At 48.0% G+C, this 18,853-nt stretch overlaps 1 protein-coding gene across 1 annotated transcript in view; it reads right to left on the bottom strand.

Moving 5' to 3' along the window:
* Positions 1 to 18,099, bottom strand: part of LOC149337712 (uncharacterized) — a 57,914-nt gene extending 39,815 nt beyond the window's left edge. The window contains exons 1-2 of the mRNA XM_089554501.1: positions 17,858 to 18,099; positions 4,850 to 5,006 (exon numbers count right to left, since the gene is read on the bottom strand). Of these exons, the coding sequence (XP_089410627.1) occupies positions 4,850 to 5,006; positions 17,858 to 18,099 (399 nt within the window). The remainder of the gene's footprint in view (positions 1 to 4,849; positions 5,007 to 17,857) is intronic.
* Between the last annotated feature and the right edge of the window lie 754 nt (positions 18,100 to 18,853).

Consider the following 18,853-nt stretch of genomic DNA (forward strand, 5'->3'; position numbering starts at 1 on the left):
GAGTTTGGGTCGGGAACTCGAGGCCTAGATGGCAAACGCCAACACCGATAAGCACCGAGAAGCAGCAACAGCACAGAGTGGTGGCATGAGGGAAACTTCAGTTTCGTAATCAAAGGAAACAGCATGTCGCACAAGCTTCGTGCCGAGCAGCCGCCGAACGGCTATTTTAGCACACGCGGCATTGCCCTTCACTGAATCGACAGAGAAAAACAAAGTAATTTGGCAACGCGCGGCGCTTAAGCACAAAATGTCTCGCGAAAGGTAAGTCTTCATCTGAACAACATGGGCGATCGCAGGTGTCTGTTGAACGCGAGTTCTTCTAAAAAACTCATCCGGAAGAACTGCATAAGTACCCTCGCTTAGCTGACGAAGCACGCTATTGGCAACGAAGTACTGCTTTAGTTGTTTTCTCAAAAGACCTCGGCGTCGAATGGTGTCCATAGCCTCACTCCGTCGTTCGATGCCAACGCCACCGATCTGTGGATGTGATGGTAATGCAGGGCCTCACGGCCTCGTTTGTGTGGGATTCGAAGCCGTGCAGGTTGTCGGGCTTCCTCTGCATAAAGAATAAATTCCTAGGCGCCGCCGCCGCAGTCCGGACATCCTTGAGGGCGCCATGGTTTCCAACACTGTCGACAATAAGCGGCCATGCAACCGAAAGAAGGGCGTCCTCCGCATGGTTTCTTGTCGCTCCTTGTTCTACGCGAAAACAATATATGGCAGGACATCGCCCCAAGACCGCTGCTCAACGTCGACGAACGTGGACCGCATGTCGACAAGAGTTCTGTTGTTAGGACCCTTGGTCAAACCATTCGTCTAGGGATAGTAAGCAGTTGTTCTCCTGTGAGTAGTTCCACTCAGTCGCGTGAGCGATTCCAGGAGTTTTGCAGTGAATGTGGTGCCTCTGTTCGTGATAATAAATGCCGGGGCGCTGTGCCTCAGGTAGACACATTCGACGAGAAATTTCGCAACCTCAGCTGTTGGTGATCTTTTCAGCGTAGTGCATGAGATAATCAGTGGCGACGATTATCTTTCAAGCAGGGTTTTCTAGCGGGCTAGTTGTTGCTTGTCGTTCATGATTAAACTGCGCAAAAGAAACACGAACAGAGACAGAAAACACGTACACACACAGAGCGCAGAACTCTACGCTCTGTGCTGAATAAAAGCGCAGAATAAAAGTTGGAAGTTCTGCGCTTATTGAAATTTAGGTATCTTCTTCAATTCAGCGCACCAAGTGAGTCACAAGCGGTCAGTGGTTGCATCTCTAATCAACTGCGCCAGGGAAGTCTGCAGTGAAGACGCAGCCCTACACCACGAAATGAAGACCGTGGAAAATGACTTAAAAAGAAACGGCTACCCGCTTTCCTTCATTCATAACACGAAAAGAAGATTGGCTCCATCGAAGAAGCCTACTGCCAGGGAAGACGAAAGTGCCGACGCACCGAAACCGAAGCGAGCCCCTATCCCGTATATATCAGGGATCAGTGAGGGGCTGGCGCGGATGTTCCGCAAGCACGGCGTCCATGTTGCACATGTACCAACGAGCAAGATAAGAAATGAGCTGGTAAACGTGAAAGATCAGCTCCCTCGTGCAAAGTTTCCCGGCGTAGTTTACAAAATCGCCTGCGCCGACTGTTCATCAGTTTACACAGACGAAACAAAAGATCTCACGAGACGCCTGAAAGAACATCAGTACGACGTAAGAAGAGGAAAAGCGGCAACGAACGCAAACGCGGAGCATGCGCAAGAGACTGGCCATGAAATTAACTGGGACGAAGCAGATATAGTGACAACAGAAAAGATTGTATCAGCCCGCCGAAATCTCGAGTCACTAATCATCTAGACTACGCCTAACACAATAAATAAGAATGATGGCACATTGCATCCTATCTACGCTAAATGTCTCAAAACGGTACTAACCGCTACAAAATGCCCGGGACGTCGAGCCGGTTGCTCATTGTGAACAAGGGCCGTAGCGCTCCCGAAACGTCATTTTTGTTTGACCATAGTCAATGACCAATGAATCTCATCAAGCGATGATTCCTGACCAGACGGTATGCCGTCGAACCCTTGACTAGATTGGTTTGGCTTGCCGCATGCATATGAAGCATCCGGCTGCTGCTCGCCGCTGGAAGCTCCGCACGGTCACCATCCTAAAATGGCATCACCAGCTTGATGGTTGAAAAACAGCGCACAAAAGACTAGAGAAAAGAGTAAAGGCGACGACAGGACTCTTGTGTCTAGTGTTTTGTGCACTGTTTTTCAACCATGAACCTATACCAAACTCGCCCAACTTAACGTTCTACTAAATCAGCAGCTTGATCGTCTGAGCGGGGATTAAATATTGTGGGTCGCCTGAGAGGACGGCACCAACCGCAGACCCTACAAATACATAGACTCGATATCACGGTCTTGGAATTAGCGGCCAGTGGCGGCAAATACTCAAATGTGTTTTTCTCATCTCTAGATTGGCGTGGCTCTGCTTGTGCCAGTCAAGCGTCCGGCTGCTGGTCGCTGCCGGAGGTTCCGCATGGTTTCCATCCTATATGGCATCACCATCTGTATCGTATGGGCGGTGGTTAAAAGTTTTGCGTAGCAAGGAAGAGCGCCGCCAAGAGCAGAAGATACGGCACCTGGACCCTACAGATACATCGATTTGACTTCACTATCTTGAGATGTACGGCCACTGGCAGCAGATGCTCAAATACTCTTCACGATCCTAGATTGGTGTGGCTCGCCTCGTGTCGGTCAAGCGTTCAGAAGCTGCTGGCCGCCGGGAGTTCTGCAGGGTCGGTTGTTCCGCTCGGCGACTGTGGTCGGCCTTTGGGAGAGGTGTCACGAGGAGGAAGGCATTTCTCGATTTCATGGGGTCGCTCACCGAAAATGAGACAGCAAGCGTCTCGTGGACAGTGCCGAGGCCCGATTTCGTGGTAGGGGCAATGACGATGCAGGTGGGGGGCTGCCCCGCATTGATAGCAGTGCGGTTGCTGGCCAGAACTGCGCCAGAGTCGCCTTGCGAACCGTAAGGCACACGGCGGGTGGGCGCTGGGACCGCTGGTAGAATGCCGGCGTTGGAGTGGCTGTCGGTGGCAATTGCTATGGCAGGCGTACAATAGCGAACTTAGGGCGACGGATGGCTGCCGCGTAGCTAATGAGTTGTGGATCCGCCATCCTTGCCGCCGGCAACGACTGACGAGGTTAAAATTCCTGCCGGATCTCTTCGAGCGCGGCTTTGGTAACGGCCAGTGTAGCCAGGTCAGGCGAGCCGGGCTTCTGTTTGAGGAGCTCCTCACGGGTTACCGTGCGGATCAACTCAGGCCTGGAGGAATTATCGCTAGGCGCGCACAAAGCGGCCCCTCTACTGATTGGGTCACAGCAGAAGGAGTCGTTTCGGCGGCAACGTTGCCAGTGTTCGCTCAATGCCAGTAGCTTCCTTTATGAAGTATGCGACATTCTGCTGGAAATTGCGGACCATACCAGCAGAGTTGGTATTTCACACATTGCATCCGGCGGCGCGGCTTCGTGGCTTCAGTCATGTGGGGTCAGCGCGCAGACAAAGACGGGTTATGTCCTCTGGCGAACACGGCAACGGACTCATTTGGTTCTTGGATGCCGGCGTCCAGGAGGCAGTGTGCACTATATTGGCTGTCAGTGCTAGTTATTGAAGTTTTAGAAATTTGCCTCCTGGTTGTCGGTCGAGTTGTCTTCGAGTTTGAAGTAAACGTTCCACAACTTCTGCGAATGACTCCAGTGCTTGAAATTACTTCCCCGCTCAAACTCGTCAAGCTAGTCGCCGACGTCGTCAAAAGCGCCGCCATGGCAACTGGCTGGCACACGGGGCTGCTGAAATGTCGAGTGACACGCGCTAGCCTGCGCCATGGAACTAGACTCAATGTGGATGGGTGGGCGCCTGTTCTTGTATGGAACCTAACTCTTGGGCCACTCTCAGAAGGCGGCGGCTGCTGCGGTCAACTGGCCTGCACAAAAGCGGAAGCCGGTCGGGATTCTATGAGCAACTTTCATAACGTCTACTCTACATGGGGCTTCGAGCCCGCACTTCTAGCAGTGTCAGGTAGCAGTTTAGTTTGGAATCAGAAGCCTAGACGGCTTAAAAACGCCAACACCGAGAAGCAGCGGGATGCAGCAACAGCGCAAAGATGCGAGTCGAGGGAACTTCAGTCTCTTCACCACATTTTAGCATGACAAACGAGTTTCACGGCGAGCAGCTGCGGAGCGGCTATTATTGCGGACGACAAAAGAAAGGCATTACAATTCCAGGCAAACTGTTAATGCTGAATGCTGTGAGCCATATCGTAATATTAGGGCCCTCACGAAATAGTGGCGACGTACTTGAGTGCGAAATGGAGCCTAGCACATAGGAGACACATAAATTGCTTGTGGGAATCTGAGCGCCGTCTTTTCCTAGCGCCACCTTTGTGCTACTGGCGCGTTTGCGGCCGGATAAATTTCTTCAACAAGCTGCAGAATAAGACAGTGTACACGTACTGATTGTATGCCCCACCGGGTCTAAATCACCGATGGAGAGCGACAGAGACCAGGCAAGTTTACGTTATGCACCCATTCCGCTGTGGCGTGTGTGGCTGTGCTCACGTAATAGAGCCGGATGACATGTTGCTCTTAGGGAAATTTTCAAAAGTGTGCCTAAAGCCGCCGGCGTTGAATTAAGCATTCCCGTACCAAATGGGTACATCAATTATCTGCACTGAATCAATGAAGTGTAAGCTTTATGCTGGTGAACGGATGACCACGAATCTAAAGCCAGCGCTTGTCTGGAAGAAAAACTAAAACCAAGTTTAATTCGTTTCCATTCTGAAGCGACAACACTTACCTTGAGAATTTTTATCAGGGTATACGCTTGCTCGATTTGAAGGGCGTGATCGTCCGTGTTTAGGTATCCAAAATGCCAAATCCGTTTGTCATACAAGGCATCTAGGTGAAGCTTCGCGGCGGCGTCGGCTAGGAGCTCTTTCATCTTGTCAGGTGTCCTGGAAAATTACAGCCATACGATGCGAGTCATCGCGACTGTGGGGCACGAATATTACATCAAAAGTAACGTCAGCTAGTTAAGCGTTATCAAAGTAGCAATAATGATGACTTCGAATAGGGATGGAAACCTCAGTATCAAAAAAAAAAACGCCGGGGAAAACGGGCGTGAAAGCCATAGCTAATAATAAATAATAATAACATTAATATTCAACATCAAGGCACAGCGCACGAAGGACGGGACAAGGCGGAGACAAACACAGCGCTGTGTTTGTCTCTGCCTTATCCCGTTCTTCGTGCGCTGTGCCTTCAATTTGAACCATGTACCGACTAGCCCAGAGAATACCTTACTGTAATATTCAAAATTGCAGGGGACACTTAAGCTCCCCCTGAGGGTATGGCACCATAGCGTATTAGGTTAATTCTCATATAGCTTGGAGCGTCATTATCTATATAGATCCCTGGAGGTCCTCATAACCCTCCTGGCGCAGTGGTGCAGTCGTTAAGCTATGCGCCACGGCCCTGCCATGGCAGGTGCCCCCATCGGTGGGTCTCGAGTAGCCCAGGTTGCTTTTCCCGAGAGACTAATCATTAATTTTACTGCCACATGATATGGTGGACAGTTTTCTCAATATACAGTGGCCAGGTTTTGATGACGCTGCAAGCTTACGCTAGGCGGCCCGTCTGCCTCCTAGGATGCTCCCTGGGCACTATTTGTCAGAATCATGCTCGTGATTTCTCGTTCATAACGTTGACGCCAACAACGCCGACATCGGATTTTGTGGACAACGGGGCCTGTAACTCTATCCCGCTAATAACTGCAGGGGTGATTTAAGCTCCGCCTTAAGAATATAACGTGAGAGCATTAATGAGTACATAGTTCAATTGGTTATTCTCAACTTCACAGCAGGTACAAAAAACTGACTCACCAATACAACAAGCTGTAATTTCCGGGCTCGAAACACTATCAACAAGGGCAAAGCGCGCGCGCGTCTAAAATTCCTTCATCAGCTTCTTAACAGTTTTAAGATCGATTCATCAAAGTGCATTTCACTGTCACAAAAACGTGCATTAAGAAACCAGCACGCGTATGCGCTAACCGAATATCCTTATCGCAGTAAGACTTTCAAAGATTCTTTGTTCCCGCTAGTAACAAGTGAATGGAACTGTCTAGACGTATCTATAGCTAACGCTGATTCATTTTCAACTTTTTTTTCTGAACTAGAAGGCGCGTTTCAAAAATAGAGTTGTGGTTAGAAAGCTTTCCTTAATTCTTGTCTATTTCAAGGAGAATACGATGTGTTATGCCCATGTTTATATTATGTATATGATTCTGAACTACCACGCCTTTTTTCTTTGGATTGCTTGTGGAAATCTGTCCAACTTCTTTTCAGTTTTTCTCTGCTATGAATTGTCTAGGTTATAGTTATCCTTTGCACAGCGGATTTTAGAAATGTTATCCTTTACCGTGTATTATACATGTAATGCCCACCTGCTAAGGTCTCAACCAGAGACTGGCAGCATTTCAAATGAATAAATAAATAAATGCGTCCCCGGGAGTCGTTGTACCATTCTTTGGGCAATGGTGCAACCGTCCATAGATACGCCACTGCCCTGCGATGGCAGGCGCTGTCACCGGTGGGCCTTGTGCGACGCACGTTGCTCTTTCCGTGCAGCCTCTCACGATCAACCATTAACTGCCACCTGCCAGGGTGGTCAGTTTGTCAGCATCCGGTGGGTAGGTTGTGATTACCCCACAAGGTCACGTGACCTAGATTGCCCACCTAGGTTGCTTTTCCAGGGGGGTGGCTGCCTGAGCCACCCTACAGTGCCCTATTTATCGCTCACAACGCCAACAGCGCCGACACCGGATTTTGTGCACAACGGGGCCTATAACTCTATCGCGTTAATGATTACACGGTTTTTAACACCACAGAGTTAAAAGCCCCCTTATCCAGAAAGTCTAGCGTCGGCGCTGTCGGCGTTGTGACCGATAAATTACGAGGATGACTGGCAGGTCATGCCCAGAGAGGAACCTAGGAGGGAGGTGGATCACTAAGATCACGTGACCTTGCGGCGTCATTGCAACCTGCCTACCGGATTTTGAACAAGCGGTCCAACGTGGCAGGTGGCGGGTAAGAATGAATGGTCACACAAGACCCCCGCTGGGAAAGCAGGACAGTGGCGGATCGCTTGACCGCTGCACCACTGCGCCAGGATGGGTATGAGAACTCCCGGGATATATTAATGCAAAGTGGGGAGTGGCCATCTGCATATATGGCAATTAACCCCTTACGCTAATGCGTAATATCCTCATGGCGGAGCTTAAGTGTCTGTTCCAATTTTTTTTCGCTGCACAACAAATTGGTGCATAGACTCGTCGGCTTAGCATAAGCCACAGGTGCTTGTCAGGCGGCACCAGGCAGTCAGTTGAGCAGGCGGAACAAATCATTTACAGCAAATGATATAAACACCAAAACTAATCAACGAGGCTTTCACGCAAGTATGTCCCAAGTATAGTTTTTAAATGTGACAAAGATATATCGTTAGGAAGGGCGTTTAAAGGGCTGTGAGCATAATTATTTCTAATGAAACAACCCAAATGGACAAAACACGTCGGAGCCGAAAATCACTGATGTTGACATAATATACGAACAGGTTTTTGATCAATTAGAAAAGTGCGTTACCAAAAATGTCTACTTATTACACTGTTTCTGAAAAATGTATCAAAAGCAGGTAGTTTGTTGTAAGGAATGTTTGTTGTACAGTTACGTTGTAAGGAATGTTACGTAACGTACATTAAAATAGTGTGAAATTTTTATTGGCATCGTTTATCGCCGTCGTTCACCAGGAGGTTGCGAAAATGGCCGTCATTTCTGCTCGCGTCGTGAAAAACGCTCATGACAGCTCAGACCCACCAGTGATCGTGGCTGCCCCTTCCAGTCGCAGCTTCTCGCCTCGGTACCGGGACCGCAATTCTGCCGAATGGCGTACCCCTGATGATCGGCCATTCTGTTTCACCTGCTCACGCGTCGGACACATCTACCGTCATTGCCGCTGCCGTTGGTCCCCGCCGCCTCCTCCCTTCTCCATCGTCGACCGCCGCAACGACTACGGCCCGCGGCGCTACTCACCACGTCCCGATCCACTCCGTGACGAGCCCGCTCTGCAAGCTCGTGGGTCCAGCCGCTCACCTTCCCCGCCAAGCCGCCGCTCCCGTTCTCCCACCACTCGGCGCGATCCTTCGCCTTCCAACTCCCGCCACTTCTCGGGAAACTAGCCGATGCGGCCCCCGGAGGGGACGCTGCATCACTGACCCGGCCTGCAAATCATCTCTTGTTCTTTGCTGTCCAACGTAATCTCTTGAAAGTTCTCTGTCTCGGTCCTTGTCCTCATTGACACTGTTGCCCAAATGTATGTCCTGAGCTCTTCTTTGCGCCACCGTCTCGAGAAAGTTTTACGCCCGCCGCCACGTTCGCCGTTCGCATCGCCGATGGTAGCACCGCTGCCGTGACTGGAATGTGCACCGCACGAGTCAGCATTGCCGGATGTAATATTCCCGTTCTGTTCACCGTCCTGACCACATGCCCTCAGGACGTGATGCTTGGCCTCAATTTTTAACTCTTCCTCAAGCTGCCTCCGGTTGCATCTGCTTCTCTGCTATGACGACTCCACCAGCTCACTTCGCCTTCAGGGCACCGAGTTTGCTCGTCTCCCACCGCAAGCTGCCGTCTACATCCCTATGTCGCCTTCTCCTCCAGTCCCTGATGGAGACTACGTCACCTGCCCTATCACCGCTGTGCTTTTGCATCGTAACGTCATCTGTCCCCACACCGTTGTCTATATCACCGACAACTGCTAACTCTGCTAACTGCTAACTGCTACACAGCACTGCAAATGCTAACTGCTACAAAACACCTGATCCTGACATTCTATGCATGCACATTACCGGAAGCAACAGAAATGGGATACCTGAAAATTCATGTCCGACCATACATGTCCAACATGCGCAGATGCTTCAACTGTCAAAGTTACGGCCATGGGTCAAACAGTTGCCGTGGTCACAAAACCTGCGCGAAATGTGCCACGAAAGATCGCGCAAATGAGAACTGCGATGCAGTGGCGCTCCACTTTGCCAACTGCGAAGGAGAGCAGCCACATGCGGCTAAGGCTGCCCTGCCTCCCCTGCAAAAAGGGCCTGACACCCCCTTAGTCAGCCGCCTGCGAGGCTTCCCCCAGTCGAGGGAGGCCTCTGAACCGCACACCCGCGGGTTCTACGTGGGTCTCCAGAGTCTCTAATGAGGCTATGGACAGAACCCAAAACTCGCGCCCACTTCGCCGGCGGCTGCTTAGTCCATAGTCTGGTTGGCGACGAAGGACTAGCAGCCGAGCTTCATAAGCACTGAGCCACCGCGGCGGCTGAATGCTAGTGAGACAGAGTCTAGCACTATTTGGATCTTAGGCACGAGTCGCGATCAGGTGGGGCTTTATATACTTGCGACCTTTTGATTAAAAAGAAGGGAAGCACGTGTCTTTGCCATACTTCTCTAGCCCTCCGAAGAAATGAAATTTCCTATCTTGAAAGTTTTTTTTTATTAACGCATGCAGCGCTTGAGATTTAGTTCATGTCTACCGTTTTTTGCATTAAATATTGGGCACTATTTGTTGTTTTTTGCGGGGAGGGCGTAATTATTTGTTTTCTTTTGTTTTTAGCTTTCTTAGGTTACGACTGCTTTTTCTTGAAATATCTGACGCTACTTTCGCTACGAATGCCCGACACTACTTTTTGCTAAGAAAAAAAGAGGTTCGTGTCTGTCAACGGCGCCAGCTATACTGCTCTCCACAGATTGGAAGAAATCGCTGTTACTGATGGCATAAATGCCAACACAACTACAATGCAGAATATAGAGAACGCAGTGCACACACAAGAATTGATAACAATAATAAGAAAGCGCGATCACAATTAAATGCCAGGAATTCAGAAAACACAATAAATGAACAATATAATGGGCAGAGAAATAAGAAAGTAACAATAAGCAAGTACACAAGCAAGTAGTAAGCAAGCATTGCAATAAGCAAGAGTATAAGGACATAAAATAAGCACAGTTAAGGACGTAAGAATAAGCTAATAATAATAATAATAGCCTTTATTTCCATCAACATGATGGGGGAGGTTAGGGAAAAAATTACCGACGATTACGTTACTTCCTAATGCGAAATTTCAGCGCAGCAAATAAGCTGTTTCACCTTTTCGATAGATTGAGGCAAAGAAATCGAGCAACACATGTATGCGCTATCACAGAATTTTTTTTTTATTTTTCGCAGGAAGAGGGGGGAGGGGGGCGGCGTGTACACCCAGCGGCAAACGATGGGGGCAGAAGCGCGCGCAGCAAGCGGACAACACGATAAAGGGAGGAGGGAAGAGATAGCAGCGACTGACTGATGCCGCTGACGCCGATAGTGAGTCAACCCCAGCTGCGGAGTTGGTTTCAGGGACAACGCCGCCGATGCCGACACAAACAATATGATACCCTCGCTTCCGCAGCGCTAAGAACCAGGTCTAGCCGTGGGAAGGTGGTCACGTATTCGTCGACGTGCCGGGGCCTACGTGAAATAACCGGCGCGTCGGCAACTGAAGAGCACCCTATCCGCCACACAAGAACAGGGGGGGGGGGGGGACCCTTTCCTCCTCTTTCTGCATGGCGGCGACGGTGTTCTATGCAGTCACGTTATCTTGACTCTCTAGCGGCGTCAGCGGCATCCAGCGGTATCAGTCGGTCGCTGCTAGCGCTGGGGGGATGAAAGGGGGGCGGAGCTGGTTACGAGGCCGACGACAACGCCGACGACGACGCGAAACCCAGGAACGGACGCCAAAGAGCTGCGCTCTAAAATTTTATTCCTCTCTTCGGCTTCGGAAACTATTTATCAGAAGCTGCACTTTAAGCGCAGGGAACAAGATATGTTATGCCATCAAATGTGTGCTGTATCCTTTCATGCTGTAATCCTGTCACGGGCTCGGTTCAGAGCAATACTGCGCAGTGCAAGGTGCCTCAGGTGCTTGTTATAGATATGTCTACTTTCAGTTCTTGTCGACGATTGCAAAAATCCACACATTATTATGTCTATGAGGTGTTTGCCAAATTATCAGCACGTCACAAAGAACGCTTGAGTACGCCTTGCGTTTCCTTGAAAAGTAAAGTTGACAGTCTGTGCTTCTGTGTCGTATATGTTGTCCATCCTTGTTGTCCATCGCGAGAGTTCGCTTACCGTTGTCAGCGCTAACGCATGCAGCCCAAATCTCTCTCTCATCACCTCACGTACCTATAAGCGCGGTTCAGGCGTCCATTGAACCAGGGAGCCAGAAATGCGCGCTTCCTTTCCTTAAAATGGCACAACGTTGTCAATGCTAACGCATGCAGCGCATATCTGCCACAGCCGCCGCGGTGGCTCAGTGGTTATGGCGCTCGGCTGCTGACCCGAAAGACGCGGGTTTGATCCCAGCCGCGGCGGTCGAATTTCGATGGAGGCGAAATTCTAGAGGCCTGTGTACTGTGCGATGTCAGTGCACGTTAGAGAACCCCGGGTGGTCTAAATTTCCGGAGCCCTTTACTAAGGCGTCCCTCATAGCCTGAGTCGCTTTGGGACTTCAAACCCTATAAACCAACGAACAAACCGCATATCTGCCACTACCGCCACGTAGCTTAAAGCACACTTGAGGTGTCCACCGTTCCAAGAGGGCAATTATGCGCCTTTCCTTTGCTTTCCAGGCTCCCGCTCCATTGGTTCCGCAGCTTAAAACGCGACTAAGGTGTCCACTGCAGGTTACAAAGGACAACGGCGACAGCGACGCCGCGAAACGCAGAAACGGGCGCCAAAGAGCTGCGCTCTAAAAGTTGTCGACAAGTCTAAGCTTAGCATCACCTGCCTGTCTATCGGAAGAATTCATAGGATTAGGAAACTAGGAAAACAAATGCCGGTCATAATATTCTTCTAGAACTACAACGAAAAACAGGAAATCATGAAAAAACGCACTCAAAGGAATGGACATATCGGTTCAGAACGATTATTCGCGCTAGACGCTAAGCAAAAGAAAGCTTTTTTGGGCTAGTGCTAAGCCCGAAAAACAAGAAGGAAAGAATGTGTGCCTGATAAACGAGAAATTGAAAGTGGACAGTGCAATTTACGCGTGAGACGACGCCACATGTACAAGAGTTGAACTGTCCAGTCGCCAGTCCAGTCGTCAGTGGAGTTCAGGCACGGAGTGGCGCCAGCCGCCCAGCGATCTTAATCTACGCCTGCTGAACCTTAATGCCCATAGTATAGTAAATAAAAGCGATCAGCCTGCAGCCCTAATCTTAGATTATAATCTGCTTATTGTAGTCATCACTGAAACTTGTCTGAAAGAAGAAATAGTGGACGATGATGTTTTCCCCCTTCGTATAGCGTATACCGCTGCGATAGACAGTCAATAGGTGGTGGTGTTGCTGTCTTGGTGAAGCACAGTATTCAAGCCTTTGTGTTACCACATCTTGATGATAACCAGAGTGTCTGTTTAACACTATGCTCCTGGGGCCGGCCTTTATTGTTACTTGCGGTTTAGCGACCACCGGATTCGTCACAGCGGTTTTTTTCTGATTTAGCTGATCACATGACAAAATTCACTCATCATAAGATTATTCTTTTTGGCGGTTTCAACCTGCCCGGAGTTGATTGGAATTCTCGTGTTTCTGTTTCCGGCCTTTTGATATTATATTGCAACACAACCTTCAATACGTGGTTACAAAACCAACGCGTGTCCAGGGCACTTGTGCCTCTATACCTGGAGTTGTTTTTGTCAGCCGATCCAATGAAAATTTTTTCGCCTCAGTGGAAAACAGCCTTTCTGACCACAGTATGGTGTATTTTTTGCGTAGCATTAAAAAAACCCACAACTCTCCCCATGGTAAGCCTCTTCGTGCGAAAGATTTTTCGCATGGCAGGGATGAAAGCGTGCTTGATTACCTTGATACATGCCTAAGTGATTTTGAAGGAAATGACGTGTCTATACTATGGAATAAATTTAAAGAAATCTGCACGTATTACCTAGCAAATTTTATTCCCAACAAAGTAAGCAAGAAAGATTAATCCCTGGATTACGAGGGAAATCTTGTGACTAAAACGAAAACTAAAGAGATTAAAACGAGCCGCGTGCCTGCGAAACGCTGTTGAAGCTGCGCAAGGTGCTCTACGACAGGCTGTGGGGCAATCAAAGCGTCCATATTTTGAGCACACGCTACCGAGCTTCATTCAGAATGCTCCGCCGAAGTTTTGGAAACACTTGTGCAGGAAGAACTAGCCTGTCCACCAAATTCTGCAGAATGGTGTTCTTAACATCGATAAAACAAGCATTGCTGAGCTTTTTAATGGATATTTCTGCATTGTATTCACGAATTAAAATTCAGTCTTACACTGTAAACAAAAATATACCCAAAAGGGAGTAAAAATGGTGGCGGCCACCTTTTTTACTCCATTTGTGAAAACATTTACTCCATGACTGGGGAGTAAAAAGGTGGACGGTCGACCATTTTACTCCCATGAAGGAATAAAGGAGTTAAAATGAGGATTTACCAGCATTTACTCCAGTCTAGAAAGGGAGTTAATTGTGTGAAATACTCCACCAGTGCCAAAATGGAGTAAAAAAACACCATTTTGAGCAATCCGCCCCGCCACCTAGACGCTATAGCGTCTCGTCTGCTTCTGGTCAGTCGTCTGATAATGGCGGTGAGTGAAGACCGCTTCGTTACCATCGTCGCTGGATCTCCGTTCACTTCTGCTCCTTCACGGGCGCCTGCCGCGGTACAAGATATCAGCTTGCCGCCGTTTTTCGCTACAGTACGGTACATAATTATTGCTCCTGTGAAGCCTGCAGTGCTCTAGCCATACCTAACTTTCCTTTGTTTGTGTCGCCACCCCGTTACAGCCCCCGCTTAAGCCTAATTGTCTCACGCTTTTTTCAGTGTGGTCCTCGCAATGTATTGCAGCAGATTATGTGTTTAATGAACACGGAACTGCGATAGAACATAGTAGTTGAGTTGCCGGGTTGCGGCTCAGGGACCCATCGTGCACGCACCCCGAAGCCGATAGCCTGGCCCCCTTGGTTTTGTGTGTGTTAATTGTTTGTCGGGGCTCCTTGAGCAGCCGCCATCCCGGCGCCGCTGAAATGGGTTTGCTTTGAGACAAACGCAGCAGATGGCGGCAACGACGGTTAACCACAAGGAGGAGGCCCGGCCCTGCAAGGCCGCGTTCGGGCCGCAAGACGCGGCCGATGCGCGGACCCCTGGGGCCTCGAGAGGGGGTCGCGTGTAAATTTATCGCTTTCGACGGCAGACCGCGTGACAGACGGGATGCCCCAAAGACGAGCAGTGAAGGGGGAGAGCGCGACCGGGGCAGTGCGTGCGGTTCGGGTAAAGTGTTTGCCTTCCCTGTGCCGCCGCCGCTGGTGTTTTTGCGTGTTTGTGTGTGTCGGTGCTGTAACCAAGCGGAAATGCGCAACGTCTTCGTGGAATTCGCGCGGCGCTCGCGTAAACAACAACCCCGTGAGCACCGGCGTGCTATTGGCTCCTTCAGTTTGAACAAAATTTCCCTGATTGGCTCTGACAAGCGCATTTCCTATTGGTTACAAAAATGGCCCCAGAATGCTGGGAAAGTGCATTTAAGGGCGGGTTTTTTGCGCGAAAAGGGGGACTTGGAGACGTCGAGGGGGGAGATCGGAGCTCGAGAGAGTCCGGAGAGACCAGCCGGCACCGGATGAGAGGCCGGGCGAGGTCCGAGAGAGTTCGGAGGGAAGTCGCTGGTGAGCGCTCGTGAATAAACCACGTAGTCCCGAAGAAGTGTCCTGTCTGTTCCGCAACGTGTCGCCGGATCACCGAACCATTAGAAGGCTACAAGATCAACACCATCGATCAACATAAAAATTAACTATAGTGTCAACCCTGAGCTCTTGATTGAGCTCATGAGGCTACATTTTTCCTGAGTCATATTGAAAAGGCAAGCCTTAATGAAGTGAATATGGAAGCAAACACTGCCATTCCAAAATACCATCAGGGGTGTTTTCAACTTTTCTGCTCTGGTTTTTAGTCAAACATAGCGCGGTGCATGACTGTGAAATCTACCCAGCGACTCCTTCTCGGTTTTGAACTATTGGTTATAATAATACATCCCTTTATCTACAAACACGGCCAACCAAACAAGCTCGTACAGCAAAGGGAGACGACAAGCAGACGACTCCTGCCGCCTACGCCGCCGCTGGGCTTGCAGACGGCGAATAGAATGCGGGACGCGGAGTTACATTAGGGCAGCGCAGTTTCCCAAGTTGGACTGCCGGCGGCCCGCAGAGCTACTGCCCGTTTCCACCGCTGTCACTGTAAGAATGAGCCTGAATGAGGATAAATAAACTATAAACATCACGTCATTTTCGGGCTCCATTTCTATAAGGGAGTAAAAAAATTACTCCCTTTTCACTCCTTAATAACTCCCTGATATAAGGGAGTAAATAAAAAACACCATACATATGGAGTAAAAAAAACCTCCTTTTGGGTGTGCGTTAGAGGACAAGCCATTTACTCCCTTTTGGGTGTTTTTTTGCTAACAGTGTATGTCAACCTGCTGTATCATGTCATCCCGAAACAAGCATTGTATCTTCTGCAGGTGTGTTTTCGATGTTGTTGAATCTGAAAACAAAGTGTCTTCTGGTCCAGACGGAATTCCAAGTATTTTCTTGCGCCATCGAAGTGAAATTTTATCCCAGTTTGTAGCCATAATTTTCCACGCGAGCCTATCAACCGGCACTGTTCCTTCGGATTGGAGTGTTGCGCGGATTGTGCCAATACTGAAAAAAGGTACAGCCTCATCTGTTACTAATTTTCGACAAATATCAATTACATCTTCTTCTTGTAAACATATCGAACACATTGCAGCCAGTTATATAACTTCCCTTCTAAATGACACAGACATTCTGTCGTCATACCAACATGGATTTAGAAAGGGATTTTCGACCGCCGCTCAATTAACATCCGTAGTTCAATGTTTTTACTGACATTCTAAACAAGTCAGGGCAGATGGACGTCCTTTTCCTAGACCTTTATTCTGTTGAACTTGTTTCACATGCCAAACTATTATATAAGCTTGTAAATATCGGGCCTCCTTCTTTCAATTACCTGGGTTTCTGCTTGCCTTTCTAACCACGCCCAGTTCGTCAGTATTGATGCCCATTGTTCAAACTGCCGTTTGGTCACTTCTGGCGTGCCGCAAGGAAGTGTGCTTGGACCATTATTGTTTTTGGTCTACATCGATGACATTGTGGATTTAATTAGGGAACCAGTGCAAATTAGGCTTTTTGCAGATGATTGTGTTTTGTTTCATGAAATCAGACCCTACGAAGACCAAGTCATCCTTAATTCTAACCTTCACAACATTCACTCATGGTGCAGTCGAAGGGAGATGAAGCTTAATTAACAATGACAAAACAGTCTTTATGAAAGTGACCAATAAACAAAGTAGCCTATCATTTCCGTATGCCCTTCCAAATCATCCGCTTGATGAAGTTAACGAATTCAAATACCTAGGTATTACTATAACCAGTAGTCTTAGCTGGAATAAGCATATAACCGTCATATGGGCGTCATCCTTTGGGAAAATTTGCTTTCTTAGGCATAGATTAGAGGGTGCCCCTCCAAGTGCAAAGCTTTTTGCAAAGAACGGAACTCGAGTACGCATGCACAGTCTGGGACCCTTACACAAAACATAACATTCAGACACTGGAAATGATCCAGGGAAAATATGTTCGATTCATCTTTAATAAATATCGTTCCACTGACTCTCCAACCACTCTTACGGCACAACACAACCTACAGACATTGCAAAAAGAAAGAAAAATTCAAAGATTGAAATTCTTTTTCTCACTGAAAAATAAATTCTCTATGAGGAGCCCTGATTTATTTCTTAAACCGATCACAACGCGACTAACAAGACTTGGTCACACGGAATCACTAACAACGTACAGCGCTAGAATCAGTGCTTTCAAATACTAATTTTTGCCTCACACTATAACTCAATGGAACGAACTCCCGCCTGAGGTTGCAAACAGCAGCGATGCAATTCACAAAATTGGTTATTGATAGTTACTGAGCTGTTTTTGCTTGTTCGTGACTATGTCCTAGTTCTCATATGTTAGTTTTCTGAGATGTAATTTGCCGCGTTTCTTTTGATCTATATTTTTCCCCTCCTGCTTGGACCCATCCTAGGGTCTCCAGTATACAATAAATAAATAAATAAATAAATAAATAAATAAATAAATAAATAAATAAATAAATAAATAAATAAAGTACGAGGGATATTACAGTATTACAGTATGTCCGCCCGAACGAACATCAGGAACTGACCAGGATGGACTCTGCATAACGGATATAATTTGGAAGCAACACTAATTGTATTAATATGTATTAATATGTGGAACGGTCTTGCGGAATGCATTGTCACCGCTCAAAATGTCAAAGAGTTTGAGAAACGTTTGGAATTATATTACAGGCAACGGGGGAATTGACAACTGATCCCGCTGCTGTTATGATTTCTCTCATCTTTGGTAAGTGATTCACATGTACTTTGTGCTTTTTTTTCTCTCTTTTTGTCACTGCTGGTCCTGTATTCGTGTTTTGATTGTGTTTTTTGAGTCTTGTCGGTGCCTGAGGTTTTTGTTCGTCGAAAATTAAAAGAAAAACCTCTCCTGTTATGGCCGTCAAGTGAAGGCCACAGTATTCTCTAATAAATAAAAAAATAAATAAACTGCAAGATCGAGCGAACTGCGCAGGGCACTCACCTGGAGTCGAAGGCGATGCCAAACTCTGTGCCTATGTAACTGGCTGCCGTGCTCAGGAAGCGCGTCACGTTGGCTGTGAAGGGCCCGGCCAGATCGGTAGCCTTTGTGGCCGGCAGCCAATCAAGAAAGATGTAGCTGCACAGGCCATCCTCCGGGAGCACCGTGTCTTCCTTCATGTAGGGGCCCAGCGTGCAAGTCAGTGTGTGTGGTCGGCTTGGCCGGGGAGGCGCTGCAACGGGCATCTTCGTTTAGAACATCCACACGCTGACCAGCCGTGCCAAATTACACCGTGTAAAGTTTTTGTATCTACTCCTTATAACGCATTAAAGATGTCTACCACAGGCTTTGTTCGTATAAACACTACACGAGGAACACGTCACAAGCATGCACTCACCCTTGAAGAATATTTCTGTCGCAGTAATACTTTCCAATGTTCTTTTTTTCCACAAGTTGTTCGAGATTGGAATCGTTTGCATCCATCAGTCACAGCCCAGCGCACCATAGTCAAATTTATTACCCACGCTGAGAGTTCTGTACTTTCATTCCTCTCATCATAACCTTGCTCGTATTCTTGTATTACAGTAGTCTCTCTTCCCAGTGTATTTATTGTACTGAAGTGCTATCATCAGTTTGATGACACGATTGCTTTATTTATTATTTGTATTGCATGTTTTGCCTTTATTTTCTACTCTTAAAAAAATTAGCACTGAACCTGTATTTGTATGTTTTGCCGTCTCCTGTAAAAATCCCAAGAAGGGATTGACAGTATTCCGAAATAATAAATAAATAAATAATACCCCTGTCAGACTAGCAAATTTAATGTCATTCTGATATAATGACATTGGCTCCTAATGTCATTAATCGACTGCTACACGGGAACATTTACTGTCATTAGGTTTCGAATGTCATTCTCCATCGAAGGAGTTTGGGGAACTCATTCGCATTCGATCTCGAACCGAATGCCGACTCTGGACGCCAGATATGCAGCAGAAACAA

The sequence above is a fragment of the Amblyomma mixtum genome, chromosome 7 (genome assembly GCF_055824585.1).
Source record: "Amblyomma mixtum isolate Tamu chromosome 7, ASM5582458v1, whole genome shotgun sequence".
Lineage (NCBI taxonomy): Eukaryota > Metazoa > Arthropoda > Arachnida > Ixodida > Ixodidae > Amblyomma > Amblyomma mixtum.